Source organism: Strix aluco, chromosome 1 (assembly GCF_031877795.1).
Source record: "Strix aluco isolate bStrAlu1 chromosome 1, bStrAlu1.hap1, whole genome shotgun sequence".
Lineage (NCBI taxonomy): Eukaryota > Metazoa > Chordata > Aves > Strigiformes > Strigidae > Strix > Strix aluco.
In genome coordinates this window covers 499,512-513,388 of record NC_133931.1, presented here as the reverse complement: position 1 = coordinate 513,388, position 13,877 = coordinate 499,512, and the positions used below count along the sequence as shown (strand labels likewise).

General features: G+C 60.3%; 1 protein-coding gene across 4 annotated transcripts in view; it reads right to left on the bottom strand.

Annotated features, from left to right (window-relative positions):
* MROH1 (maestro heat like repeat family member 1) overlaps window positions 1-13,877 on the bottom strand; it is a 61,391-nt gene that overhangs the window by 22,280 nt on the left and 25,234 nt on the right. For 2 of the 4 annotated variants that reach the window (XM_074824977.1, XM_074825072.1), the window contains exons 17-30: window positions 13,439-13,580; window positions 13,068-13,120; window positions 12,302-12,409; window positions 10,894-11,013; window positions 8,162-8,284; window positions 7,073-7,219; window positions 6,864-6,890; window positions 5,485-5,607; window positions 4,955-5,034; window positions 3,630-3,765; window positions 2,382-2,477; window positions 1,882-1,986; window positions 1,559-1,694; window positions 436-548 (exon numbers count right to left, since the gene is read on the bottom strand). In XM_074824977.1, the coding sequence (XP_074681078.1) occupies window positions 436-548; window positions 1,559-1,694; window positions 1,882-1,986; window positions 2,382-2,477; window positions 3,630-3,765; window positions 4,955-5,034; window positions 5,485-5,607; window positions 6,864-6,890; window positions 7,073-7,219; window positions 8,162-8,284; window positions 10,894-11,013; window positions 12,302-12,409; window positions 13,068-13,120; window positions 13,439-13,580 (1,509 nt within the window). The remainder of the gene's footprint in view (window positions 1-435; window positions 549-1,558; window positions 1,695-1,881; window positions 1,987-2,381; window positions 2,478-3,629; window positions 3,766-4,954; window positions 5,035-5,484; window positions 5,608-6,863; window positions 6,891-7,072; window positions 7,220-8,161; window positions 8,285-10,893; window positions 11,014-12,301; window positions 12,410-13,067; window positions 13,121-13,438; window positions 13,581-13,877) is intronic. The other 2 variants (XM_074825158.1, XM_074825257.1) reach the window with 1 other exon arrangement.

Below are 13,877 nucleotides of genomic sequence, written 5' to 3'. Positions count from 1 at the left end.
GGCTGAGCCAGACCACCTCCACCTTTGCTTTTAGGCAACACAGAAACTATTTTATCCACAGCAAAGTAAGTTTTTGCCCCCAGCGCTGGGAGCGGTGATGGCTGAAAAGCTCAGGCTGCCCATCAGAGCTCTGAATGGACACACTAAGCCAGGCCTAAGTCCCTGCCGGTGTCCTCTGCACGCCCAGAGTGCCTGCACAGACACTACATGCCTAAATTGCGGACCAGCAGCTTCCCAAAGGGGGGTGAGGGGCTCTGACCATCCCCCGGCCCGCCCAGGAGGACCCTCGAGCTGTAGGAGAGGAGACGAGAGGAGAGGAGAGGACAGCCGTGACTTGTCTCCTGGTGCAAGACTGGGGCTCCCCAGCAGCCTCCAGCCCGTGGGGACTGCTCAGAAGAGACAAAGTGTCGAGGCTCGTGCGGGATTGCCCCTTACCATGGCAATGTTGTTGCAGGTGTGGAAGAGAACGGTGAAGTCAGGCTCCTCCAGACCTTTCTTCAGAGCCTTCAGCCCCTCCACCATCTCGTCTCTGTGATCCCGGGCGAAACCTGGGGGGAGAGGAGGCATTTGGTGAATGGATTTCCTCAGATTTTACACCCAAAAGGGACCCCAGCGTGCCCCAAGGAGCTGGGTTTTACTCCCGAGCTGGCCCAGCTTCCAGAGAGGAGCCGCGGAACCGAGGGTGGTGCCAAGGGCCGGGAGTGTCCTGCGAGGAGCCGCGGGGCTCCGGGGAGCAGCACCCACACTCTGTCCTCTCCCTGCGGAAGGAAGGAGCTGGGCTCGTCTCAGGGCCTGCGCTCGGGCCAACTGAAGGGGAGGAGTGACCTCTCCTGGAGAGAGGGAGAACGCCAGGTCGAGCTCAGAAACCTGCTCGGGCCTTGGGGAGAGCCCTTGAGACCCTAACATCTCTGAGACCCCAACGTCTCTAAAACCTCAACCCCTCTGAGACCCCCAACGCCTCCGAGACCCCCAACGCCTCCGAGACCCCCAACGCCTCCGAGACCCCCAACGCCTGAGACCCCCAACGTCTGAGACCCCCAACGTCTGAGACCCCCAACGTCTGAGACCCCCAACGTCTGAGACCCCCAACGTCTGAGACCCCCAACGTCTGAGACCCCCAACGTCTGAGACCCCCAACGCCTCCAAGACCCCAACATCTGAGACCCCCAATGCCTCTGAGACCCTCAACACCTCTAAAACACCAACGCCTCCGGGACCCCCAACATCTCTAAAACCCCAACACCTCCAGGACCCCCAATGCCTCTGAGACCCCCAACGCCTCTGAGACCAATGTCTCTAAAGCCCCAACGTCTGAGACCCCAATGCCTCTGAGACCCCCAACGTCTCTAAAACCCCAGCGCCTCTGAGACCCCCAGCGCCGTGTTCTCCACCAGCCCTGCTTCCCCAGCAAACCGCCTCAGCAGGTTCCTCCTCCGGCATCACGTACGGGGAGGGATGGGATGTGCACCCCTCTGCCCGGCTGTGGAGAAGGGGGCTCCCGCTGCCAGCACCGACCCCCCCGAGTGGTGAAACCACCCTGCACGGCCCACAGGCCCACCTTCATAGCACAGCTGGATGTAGAGCAGGCAGTAGACGCAGTCGACGGCGTGCTGGCGAACGCTGGCCAGGGAGTCTGAGCAGCGGGGGGAGAAGAGCGCGATCAGGACACCGAGGTTGTAGAAGGGGATGACGGTCTGTAGGGATGACAAACGCAGGCGACGCTAGCAAGGAGAGCATGGGGACGCTCGTAGCGGGTCCAGCGTTTCCCTACCACCGTGAAGCCCACTCTTGCGTCCCGCGGGGAGGGACGGATGCACGGACGAGCCCCAGTGAGGCTGACAGCAGCGGGAGGAAAGGCACTCGAGCGCTGGGTTTACTCACGCTGACGTTCAGCTTGCTCAGGTAGAAGTCCAGCAAAGCGGCGCTGACCTCCACCGCTCGCTGCCGCTCGTGTTCCTTGTTCGACTTGATCCAGGGGCCTAAATGCTACAGGGGAAAAAAGTCAGAGTGGAGAGCGGCAGCTCGGCTGCTTCGCGGCACGCAGCCACGGCGTCCTTCAGCCCAGCGACCCGTGGGGTGGGCGCGGGCTGCGGGAATCACGTCCCTGACCCCACCAGCTCATCCCGGGTCATCCACGGGAAATGCTGGGTCTCTGCCTCCTGCTGAGGCTGCCAGAGAGCTCCTCCACAGCAGTCGTGCTGTGCAGCCAGGCTCTGCCGCAGCGGGGCTGGGGGCTCGCTGGGCCTCATGGCATATGGGGGAGTGAGGACCCATCGTGAGATGGGTCTGAAGAAGCTGCCTCGCGGCCTCGGGGCGGCAGGCAGGCACCTCGCTTTCCCTGCTTCCCCCTGAAGAACCCACCAAAGCCAGGCTGTGCCTACCGCAAACATGTCCTGCAGCCCGTGGGGGGTCAAGTTCCTCTGCAGGAGGCTCTTCAGCAGGTCTTTAAGGGCACTGATGGTGTCACCATACAGCATCTAAAGAGGAAAGATGGATGAGAGGCTACACAAGCGCTGCACCTTGTCCCAGAGCCAGCCCAGGCATCAGGGAGGGAGACATCTCTCCCTGCACCTATGCTCAGCTTGTAGGACCCTCCCAGGCATTGGGTGCCAGGATGGAGCTGCCTCCAGCTTCGCAGGGAAACACAGCGGGGACTGAAACCCAGTTTGCAAAATCCCCCTTCACTGGAAGCGCTGGGCCATGACAGGCTGGCCAGAGCCGAGCCCGCCAGCACAGATGCTTCAGCGCAGACTTTCCAGAAGGGAATTTGGTCCTTCTCCCACTTGGGGTTAAATTCCAGTGAGCCCAGTCTGAATGAGCCCTCTGAAGGTGCTTAGAGTTTCCTTCCAGGACTTACTCTGGGATAAAATAAAAATGACAAAGCTTCATAGGATGGAAGGGAAGGAGAAAAAGATTATTAATTGAAACTTTTAAGCCAGATGCTGGCAAACACTAGCCAGGGACAGTGGGAGCCCCGGGCTCCTGCTCTGCAGCTCACCTTGGAGGAGCCGCAGCAGCGGCAGGCGATACGGCGGAGCTCAGGGCTGCTCCGCAGCCACCCAGCAGCTGCAACAACTTCATTAGCAGCATGTTATTTTCATTCATTAAGCACTCAACCACAACTGAGAAGCAGCTGCAGCCTTTCAAAAGCTAGTTATGTAAAGGCCCCTTCTACCCTGCAGGGTTTCCAGGATCATTTGATTTTTCCCCTCGAGGGAGTTCACGCTCTTATTAGCAGCATTTGGACTTGCTGATAAGCTCATATTTTCTCACTTGCTATCAGAACACAGAAGGGCCAGGTTTTTTCAAGAGATAAGTGAACAGAGGAAACGGTGCAGAGTTCCCCCGAGGTGCCCAGCTGAATTGAAAACAGGCCTTTCCCACGGCTGATCTGCTGCCAGGGAGATGCTGCGGCCACCGGACTGCGAAAAGGCACCTGGGCGCTGCCCCCAAAGCAGCGGCCCGGTGCGGCCGTGACCGCAGCTCCTGTGCCACAGAACAAAGCCGTCTCACCCTGCCGGCGGCCCAACGTTAGCCCCCCGCACGGGCTTTGTGCTGCCAGCGCCAGCTCGAGGCAGGCGGGCAACTGAGCAGCGCGGGCAACCGCCTGCCTGCGCCGTGTTCCGCACCTCCTTGGGTAAGGCATCGCCTCCGCTCTCCTCCCGCTCCTTGCCCGGCTCCAGCGGCGGGAGGGCGAGCACGCCAGCGAGGCAGGTATCCATCAGCTCCGTCCTGTCGGGGTCACTGAGGTGGGGCTCCAGGATGCTGATCCCAGGTTAAGGAAGCAACACGGGAGCGCCTGTCAGCCAGGGAAGCTGGGAACAAAGATTTTAATATGCTGACTCGACTCTGTCCTAAGCGGCACAGAAGCAGGCAGAGTGTTCCTAGTATCTGTGTCAGGATCTGCGACGTGCTGAGTATTTTTAACCGGCCCTCAGAAGTCATCTTGGCGCAATGGAGAGCGCGGTGCCCTTGGCTCTGGTTTGCACGAAGAGCCTTTACTGCAGAGCCCGACGTGAAGCGAGCCCGAGAGCGCAGGGGAACGCGCGCTGGCAGCCACGCCGACCAGGCCAGGCCCTTCCACCCTGCCTGAATCCCAGAATCCTTCAGGTTGGAAAAGCTCCTCGGGATCATCGAGTCCAACCCTCGGCCCGACTCTACAAAGTTCTCCCCTACCCCACATCCCCCCACAGCTCATCCAAACGGCCCTTAAACACACCCAGGGATGGGGACTCCACCCCTCCCTGGGCAGCCTATTCCACTCTCTGACCACTCTTGCTGGGAAACATTTTTTCCTCGTGCCCAGTCTGAACCTCCCCTGGTGCAGTTTAAAGCCGTTCCCTCTTGTTCTGTCACTAATTCCCTGGGAGAAGAGACCAGCACCAACCTCTCTACAACGTCCTTTCAGGGAGCTGTAGAGTGATGAGGTCTCCCCTCCCCTTCTCCTCCTCACACTGAACAGTCCCAGCTCCTTCCATCGCTCCTCACAGGATTTATTCTCCAGGCCCTTCCCCAGCTCGTTGCCCTCCTCTGCACTCGCTCCAGCACCTCGAGATCTCTCTCGTATTGAGGTGCCCAAAACTGGACACAACACTGCAGGTGTGGCCTCACCAGTGCAGAGTGCAGGGGGACTATCACCTCCCTACTTGTGCTGGTCACACTATTGCTGATACAAGCCAGGATGCCGTTGGCTTTCTTGGCCACCTGGGCACACTGCTGGCTCATGGTCAGCTGCTTGTCAATTAGAACCCCCAGATCCTTTTCTTCCAGACAAGCTGGGCCTGGCCCAGCTCTCTGAACATGCCCAGCTGGTGAGCGCGCCCCAGCTCTGCCCAGGGGACGTCGGGGAGCCCCGGCTCTGCCCAGGGGATGTTGGGGAGCAGGGACCAGGCTCTGAGAGCGCAGCGGCCCCGTGAGCCGCGTTCCCGCAGGGACGGCCGCAGAGGAAGGATACACCAGGTAAGTGCAGGTGATCATCGCCCGCTGGCGAACCGGTGTCCGCATCGCCTCCAGCGGTTCTGCTTTTATGAACTCCTGGAAGGCAGAACAAGGTCACATCCAGCCCTGTCTCACTCTAGGCCAAGCTTTAGGGTGATTTAGGAAGCCCAGCCTCCTCAGGAGCCACACTGTGTTAACCCGACACCCCACAAATGCTGCACAACCACCCCCCACCTTGGGCAATGCAGCCCCGGAGCTGCAGCACCCAGCGTCGCCCTCCCACCGCTCGGCTCCCCGGTGCCCGAGGGGCAGGCAGAGCCCAGACCACAGCTCTGCGGGCCCAGGGAGGCCGCAGCCCACCCCAGCAGAGCCCGGCAGACACGCAGGGACGGGGCTCAGCGGGGCAAACTCACACACCTCCTTCCCCCAAGGCCCCCCAGGAGCTGCTTTGCTTGTGCTTAACCCTCAGCAACGTGGGTTGGGAACCTCCCTGCCGCGTCCTCCAGGCCAGCCCCGAGGCACGGCCCCTCCGGAGATCACTCTTACCACCATCTGGGCCACAAGCTCAGCTTTGCGGGAGAAGATGAAGTCCCCACACTTCACGCCATTGTAGATGGCTTGGCTGATCATGCAGATGCTCCGGATGAGGCACAGCTTGAGGGTCAGGTCCTGAAAGTAAAGCCAGGGTGAGGAGCAAAGACGAGGCTTACCACAAACCATAACTCAGCCCATCCAGCACTGGTGCCCCTCCAAGAGAACTGGTGCTCAGGCTGAGCTCAACAGCCTGGCCTGGGAGTCAGGAGCCCGTTACAGGCTCTGAGGTGACCGGGGAGCAGAAGGACACCCTGTCCCAGCTGGCCCCCACAGGGTCCCAGCCCAGCTGGACACCAGGAGCCTCTGCGGGGCGGCATGTGGGAGGAGGAAAGTCCTCCGGGGTCTCCCTCCTCTTCGCCGAGCCAAGGCCCCGAGCACGCAGATGCTCAAGGCAATGCCAGAAGTCACCAGGGGCTCTTCCTCCTGTGCAGCCTTGGGGTCTAGGACAGTCGCCACGGGGTTGAGAGGAGGCACCCCAATTAAAAACGCTCCCCTCGCCCCGCCAAGAGCCCCTCAGGAGGGCAGGGAGCCCGGGGAGGGGTTGGGGGAGAAGGTCCCCAGCTCAGGGGCCGGAGATGCTCTGCAGAAGCTGTTAGTGCCAGCGGGAGCCCAGAAGGAAAACGCATTAGTGGAACCCAGAGAAGGAGTCCTTGGCCTGACAGTTCAACTTGACAAATGCCTTTTTTTCTCGTTCAGCCTTTCAAAAAAGAGAAATATAAAAATACAGCTCCTCATGGCCCCCAGGACAGTAATCTGGGTTTTAATATCTGCCCGCTGAATGATTGTTCCGAGGGGAAGCAGGAAAATTAGTGGATTTTAGCCGAGCGGTGGGTTGCAGCTCGGTCCCTGGAGTCCCCAGGCTTCCCCAGCGCAGCACGCGTGTGGGGAGCCAGCGGGGCTGCCTGGCCACACTCTCGGCGAGTGCCGCGCCGTGCCAGAGCCATGCCAGAGCCCCGAGCACTGGCCAGAGCCCCCCAGGGCGGGCACGGCTCATCCTGCCGCGGCCCATGGCCTCCCGGGGACAGCTCTGTGAGCTCCAGCCACTCTGCATTTCACCACGGTGATGCCCACCCAAGCCACGCTTTCACCTACGGCTCCTGCCCTGCCACAAAGGCATTTTTCTCTTCCCTTTTGCTGTGAGTTTTGGTCCTTTCAGGCAATAATTCCAGCACGGGGGACCAGGTTGGGGAGCCCAGGGTGGGAGCTGCTGCAGCTCTCCCCCTCCCCACGGGCAGAGGAGTGCTCCTCTCGAGGGGAACCCCGAGCAAGAGGCAGACAGAGAGAGCAGGAAAGAGCAGAGAATAGCTCAGATTTAATGCCTCACACTGTACCTTGGTTTCTACCTTTATTCCCAGAACCTGAACAAGTGAAAAAAACAAAACACATTAGCAATGCACGAGGGAGTGGACTCTGCAGTGACCGACCTTCTCCCGGGGGCTGCCCGCGGGTCCCAGCAGGCCCCTTCAGGCGGAGCATCCGGAACAGCCCGGCTGCTCCAGCTCGCCCTCCCCGGGGAGGACGGGGCATCCCCACAGCTCACCTTGGTGTTAAAGTACTGGAAGATGTTCTTCAGGATGTCTGCTTCGATTCTGGACAGCACCAGCTCCTTGGGTGCGTACACAGCAACGTAGCCGTAGCACAGGATGAGGGTGCTCTTGATTTTCTCCACTTCGTTGTCGCTACGGTCCTGTTATGGCAGATCAGAAAGTTCACGGCGGGGGCTGGAGGCTCTTCCCAGGCCTCACGAGGAGGTGGCCCGCCTAGAAGACCCTTAGAAATCCCCCAAAAAGACAGGGCCCTCCCCGAGAGTGTTTTGGACCTTCGCTTCCCTCCCTTTGTGGCGGCAGCGGCCTTCAGAGCTGTGCTCCCAGCACGCCCCGTCCCAGGCACGAGCCCCCATTTGCCACCGAGTGTCACTGGCCAGAGCCCTGCGGGGAAGCAGTGAGCCCCAGCTTGGCTGAGTTAACCAGGTTAACTGCTGGTTAGCTCCCGCGCTAGAAATCAGCCCATTAACCAGCGCTGCTGAAAGGCTTCACCAGCACCATCCCGGTCCGTGGCCCTTGTGGCGCAGCAGGGACGAAGGCTCCCTGGCTGCACGGGGGCTCCTCACCCAGCTCCCGGGCTCTGGGCGCCTCAGTCGTGGGCCACAGGGTCTCGTCCGTGCCCAGGCAGCGCTAATCCTGTCCCTCAAACAGCCACTCTTAGAGAGGGGGGCTTAAAAACAGCTGCCTGGCTCAGAAAATTTGAGGAAAGGTTTTCGCTGCTGGCGCTCGGGGCACAAAGGGGCGCGCACACGGGGGTCACCATCAAGCACTGACGTGGGTGACGGCCAAACCGCGCTCCCCACGGGGCCGGGGTCTCCCGACGGACACGGGGGTCAAGTTCCAGCTTGCTTGAGCCCACCCAGCGAGCAGCTGCCTCGCCAGGACGTGAGGCGGTAGGAGCGTGGGGCTGCGTGAGGACGAGCGCAGCTCTCAGCAGAAGCGGGGGGTGTCCCAGCCCCGGGCCAAACGCACCAAGGCAGGAAATAAGGTGCTTTGCTGCTTTCCCGGGCGCCAGCACAGGCCGTACCTGCAGCAGCCTGCGGGAGCCTTTCGCTGCGGCACTGTGGGGGCCCGTTGGCTCTTACCTTGAAGATACTGAACAATCCCACGGATTTCTTGAAGACATCAGACCGAACAAAATCTTCCAGCTTGGCCAGGGTTTCCTCCAGGTGATTTATTGCACATATCCCAAAGCAGGAAGCCAGTCCCTGGAGGAAGCAGAGAAACCACATTAGCAGAAGGCTATTAATTCACCAGCCCCAGCTGATGCTTCAAGTGAGCCTTGTTTAGCAGTTTAATTCCCAGCACCTGAGCTGAGCCCAGCTGGGCACAGCCCTGCCAGCGCTCCCCTCTCCCAGGACAGGGACCTGCTGCCGGGGGACTCAGGGCACAATCACGCTGTCCCTGTCGGGGTGACAGGCTGGGACGCAGCCCGAGAGGAGCCCCGGGGACAGGCCCGACACGACACGCTCTCCGGTGGGCAGATGTCAGCCGCTCTGTGGGAGCCCAGGCAAGCGCTCCAGCTGGAAGCGGGTTTAGCAGGTCCTGCTCTTCCTGCTCTACCTCCAGGAGGTCTCACGAGCCGGGCTGAGACTCCATAAACAGTTTATTCAAGAGCTGCCCTTGACGGAGCTGCATGAGCTGGAGCCAAGCCAGGCGCTGCTCGCTCGTGTTTGCGCCACGCTCAAGGGCAGCTGCAGGCGAGGGGAGCGAGCCCGAGCAACGCGGCTGGGCTGAGTTTAAGGGGAAGGCGGGGAGCACGCCAAGCCAGAGCATGAGCCAGGCCAGGACGGGCAGGAAGAGCTCGACCCCGAGCTCAGCTCCAGGGTAGCAAATGAGGGTCTGAGCTGACTGGGAAGAAAATGCTGCAAAGCATTCACAAGCAGATGATTTCGGTGGGGCCTGTAGCGATAGGACAAGGCATAATGCTTTTAAACTAAAGATTCAGATGAGATCTACGGAATAAAACTTTTTACTTGGAGGGTGGTGAGGCACTGGACCAGGTCGCCCAGCGAGGGGGTCGATGCCCCGTCCCTGGGAACGTTCAAGGTCAGGTGGAACAGGGCTCTGAACGACCCGAGCTGGTCGCAGATGTCCCTGCCCGTGGTGGGGGGTGGGACTGGATGACCTTGAAGGGTCCCTCCCACCCCAAACCCTTCGCTGAGTCAGTGACTTGAGCCCACGAGCTGGAGGTTGCCCAGGAAGGGTGGAGCAGCAGCAGGTCTGGGAACACAGAGGTGTCACCAGCCAAGAGCTGCTGGAGCCCAGAGGAACGTCCCAGCAGCTGGAAACACTCTGGAGAGCAGAGGGAGACCCCGCTGCAGCCCCCAGGGTAGCACCAGCCCCGAGGAGTGGACAGAGTTAGGTCCCCTCCCTGCCGCAGGGACAGGGCAACGCAGGACGGTCCGAGGGGGCAAGAGCTCACAGCGAAGACAGGAGTTAACGCTGCAGAAGACGGAACATTTCGTGATTCAGCCACACTGATTTAAGAGTTGGCTGTCAAAGAGGGGTGCTGGGCCCATCTGACTCCCCGGCAAGCCAGGGCAGGCAGCCAAACCAGAGGAAAACTCCCGGTTGTCTCCTGGGGCTCTGCATTAACTCCCCAAAGCTGTGGGGCTACACGAGACCCAGGCCAAGGCTGGAGCAGGAGCTAAAAAGCCTCCTGGCAGCAGGCAGAGGCTCACGGGGAGCAACGGAGCCTGAGCAGCTCTGAACAGCCCAAAACCTCCAGAGACCCTCCCGGCACCGAAGGATCTGAGGGTGCAGTCATGAAGGTGAACAAGGCCAAGCGCGAGGTCTTGCACCTGGGTCTGGGCAAGCCCCAGTATCAGCGTGGGCTGGGGGGCGGACAGACAGACAGACGGACGGAGAGCAGCCCCGCGGAGAACTGGGGGATACTGGGGGGTGACAAACAGGACGTGAGTCAGCACCAGGCGCTGGCAGCCCAGAAAGCCAAGTGTCTCCTGGGCTGCAGGGAGAGGGAGGGGATTGGGCCCCTCTGCCCTGCTCCGGGGGCTCCGGCTCAGGACAGACACGGAGCTGCTGGAGCAGGGCCAGAGCAGGGACATGGAAATGGTCCAAGGGCTGGAGCAGCTCTGCTCGGGGGAGAGGCTGAGAGAGTTGGGGGGTTCAGCTGGAGAAGAGAAGGCTCCGGGGAGACCTTAGAGCAGCCTCCCAGGACTGAAAGGGGCTACAGGAAAGGGGGGGGGAACTTGTCATCAGGGGGGAGGGATAGGACGAGGGGGAACGGGTCTAAAATGACAGAGGGCAGATTTAGATCAGATCTAAGGCAGAAATTCTTCCCTGTGAGGGTGGTGAGGCCCTGGCACAGGTTGCCCAGAGAAGCTGTGGCTGCCCCCTCCCTGGAAGGGTTCAAGGCCAGGTTGGACGGGGCTTTGGGCAACCTGGGCTAGTGGAAGGTGGCCCTGCCCGTGGCAGGGGGTGGGACTGGATGGGCTTTAAGGTCCCTCCCAACCCATGCCAGTCTAGGATTCGATGATTCCCCGAGAAAGCAGCTCTGCCAGCACGCTCAGGGCTGGGGAACAGCACCCTGTCCCGGTGTGGCCCACACTGCACCCATGGCACCCCTGCACCTCACCCAGCCTCAGCCCTCCGCCGCTGGGCTGCCACAGGTGGGCTCTCACCACTCTTCCAGGCCCGTTCACCCAGATGCTGCCACCCCCACCCCACCCGCCATTCTCCAGGAGTTAGGAACCCCAGGCCAGGCCCGGTGGGAGCGGGGCAGGGAGCTCAGCACCATTGGATTGCTGTCCTTGTCCCTCAGCAGGACCCCCGGGACGTTTGCACAACTCCTCACCTCCCGTTCTGCCTCCTCGTGGTATCTGGCTGTTTCCAGGAGCTCCTGGAGCTGCTTTTGCACGAGGTCTTTGATGGCGCATGCCCCAAGTGTCGTCCCGATGCATTTATACAGGAAATTCTGGAAGAGCGAGAGGAACATCAGTGCCCCACGAAACCCGGCGAGCCCTCGCAGGCAGCCTGAGCTCCAGCCCACACCCACCGCTCCCGGCAGCGCCGAGGGTGCGTGGCCCAGAGCCAAGGGGTCCGCCAGGGTCTGGCTGTGAGCACCAGGGTGCTCCGGGACACAATTCGCATCGAAGAGCTGCCGGCATCCATCAGAGCCAGGAACAGGTACAACAAAACCCCTTGTTCCTGCCCAGAAACAAAGTCACCGCCACAGCGTGAGCACAAAGGCAGATTTTCCGGTGATCCCTCAACAGCCCCCAGAGACCAGCCACGCTAGGCTCAGCTCCCACTTGTAGAATTTTAAATACAACTCTGGTATATTTGAAATAAGATTTTAAGGCCCAGTGAAACGTGCTCAGGGCGTCGCTATCCTGTGACATTCCCAAGGCAACCAGAACGCTGCTCAACAGGCCTGAAAAGTGTTCTGAGCCTGCTGCTTGGATAGTCCCAGCCCAAGGCTGGTTTAAAACCCCGTCAAGCTGATCCTACAGAGGCAGTTTTAACAAAGGATGGTTAATTGACCAAACACTGGGGTTTTGCCACATTAAGAGAATTCAGTATCTGGAAAGCGCTCGCTCTAGCTAAGCCTTTCATAGAACATCTTCAGTGTTTGCTCAGAATTGGGCGAGATGAAAACTAGTGAAAAAAAAGATGAAGAAGATGATGACCTGAAAGATGACCCTGAAACTGAAGCGAGGATTGGGACCAGAAGAGAATTTGGCTGCGACAGGGGTTGTAGTGAATTCTAATAAGTGATGAGAATCAAAGGTTGAGTGAAAACTTACAAAGACTTTGGACTTAGGTAACAGATTTAGAAATAGTGTATGAACTGTGCGAGGCCTTCGGGCAGTGGCCACTCACTGCGGTGTTGGCCCAACTCTGAGCGTTAATAAAGCAAACCCAGAGATACCCCCCGTCTGGGGAAATTCTTTAATAGAGCGCTCCCACACCCCCTCCAGAAACACCAAATCCTTCAGCAACAAGTTGGGTCTGACCAGCACAGGCCAAGCAACGCAGCCTGGCCGGGACCTTTCGAACCAACAATTTGGCTGTGGACTAACCAGGATTTTATTTTCGAGCCACCTCGCTACCCTCCTGCTATTTCTTCTTCCCCGCTAACAGCCCTGTCCCTGTGCCAAGCCGCCAGCAGAACGACGCTCTCGGGAAGCACCTGCCCCTGTGAAGACGCAGCGGCAGGACGGGCACTGCCCGCCCGTTGTCCCCCCCGCTGCCACGCTCACCTTCTCCAGCACGAAGCCGTTGTAGCTGTTCAGCTGCCTGCACATCTCCGTCACAAAATGGCAAATCCACGTGTTGTCAGAAACGGCCACCAGCGTCTCCTGGAGGAACTGGGGGAGGAAGAAGCCGTCAGGCACCGCGTCCTAACAAAGCTGCGCCTGGCGAAGCCAGGAGCCTCGGCCGGGAGGGGTGGAGCAGTGCATTAAATCAAACGCGGGGGGCTTGGGTCAGACCTACCCCAGAGCCTTGCCTGCCCCGAGCTCACCGCGGGAGGCTGCCCGCCCCAGCGTGGGTCCTGCCAGCACCCCCCGCCCTGCCAGAAATGGGCCTTTTTCCTCAGAAATGGGTCTCTTCCGAGCTAAACTGCACCCAAGTAACACTGCCGACATCAGAGGAGCAGGATGAGCCCTGCTCAGTTTTAATTGCTTCTCCATGCCCTATTTCAAGGCTCCCAATTAAGCGGGGAGACACTCCTGGGACCGCTGGTCCCCGACCCCGCCAGCCTGAAAGCTCGTTCCTAACGTGCCCCACAGGGACCCTCCGCGCCGACCTGCGTCTCCGCTTCCAAAGCGACGAGACCTGGCAGCGTGACGGCGAGGGACCCCCTCTGCTGCCACAGGCGGGGCAGGCAAAGGCAAATCCCGGCCTCTGCAGACCCAGCCCGGGCTGTGCACAGAGCCTTGGTGAGCCCCGCCCAGGGGGGCTCCGGAGCTGGTCGCCGCTTGCCCTCCCACTGTCCCGTTGCCTCCCCGGCACGAGGGCCCTTACCAGCAGCAGCTTCTCCTCCCACTCCTTCTGGGACAGGGAACTCTCCGTGTTCTCTAGGAGAAAGCACATTTTTTACACTGGTTTCCCATCCTCACCATACGTCCCGCAGCAGGGACAGACCGCTCCCCAAACACTGCGTGTCCTGGACTCGACACAGCGGGGCTAACTGCCTGAAAGACAGGGGCAATTAGCAACACCAGGGTGATTAAAGTCCTCATTAAAATATCAAACAGCACTTCGTCAATGTACCAAGGGTCAGCAGGCTAGTGGGCAGCACCCCACCCTATTCCCAGACACCCCCGAGTGTCAGGGTGCACGCAGCCTGGTTTGGAGGAGCAGAGAGCTCCCCCCAAGCAGAAGCCCCTTCCTACCTTCTACGTGTTCCACCAGGAGAGGGACCTTCTTGCTCCAAAGCTGGTCCAGCGCGGGGTGGACACTGTAATGCAGCACACCCAGCAGCCGCAGGGCAGCCGCCCCCCGGCACTCTCCTGAGTATGGCTGTGAAGATACAACCTGGAAGGTTGGGGATGGAACAAAAACTGTTAGTGCAGAGAAAGGCACTAAGTGAGTCAGAATCCCAGAATCCTCTCGGTTGGAAAAGCCCTTGAAGCTCCTCCAGTCCAACCATGAACCTCACCCTGACCGTTCCCAACTCCACCAGATCCCTCAGCGCTGGCTCAACCCGACTCTTCAACCCCTCCAGGGATGGGGACTCCCCCCCTGCCCTGGGCAGCCCATTCCAACGCCCAACAACCCCTTCTGCAAAGAAATCCTTCCTAAGAGCCAGTCTGACCCTGCCCTGCCGCAGCT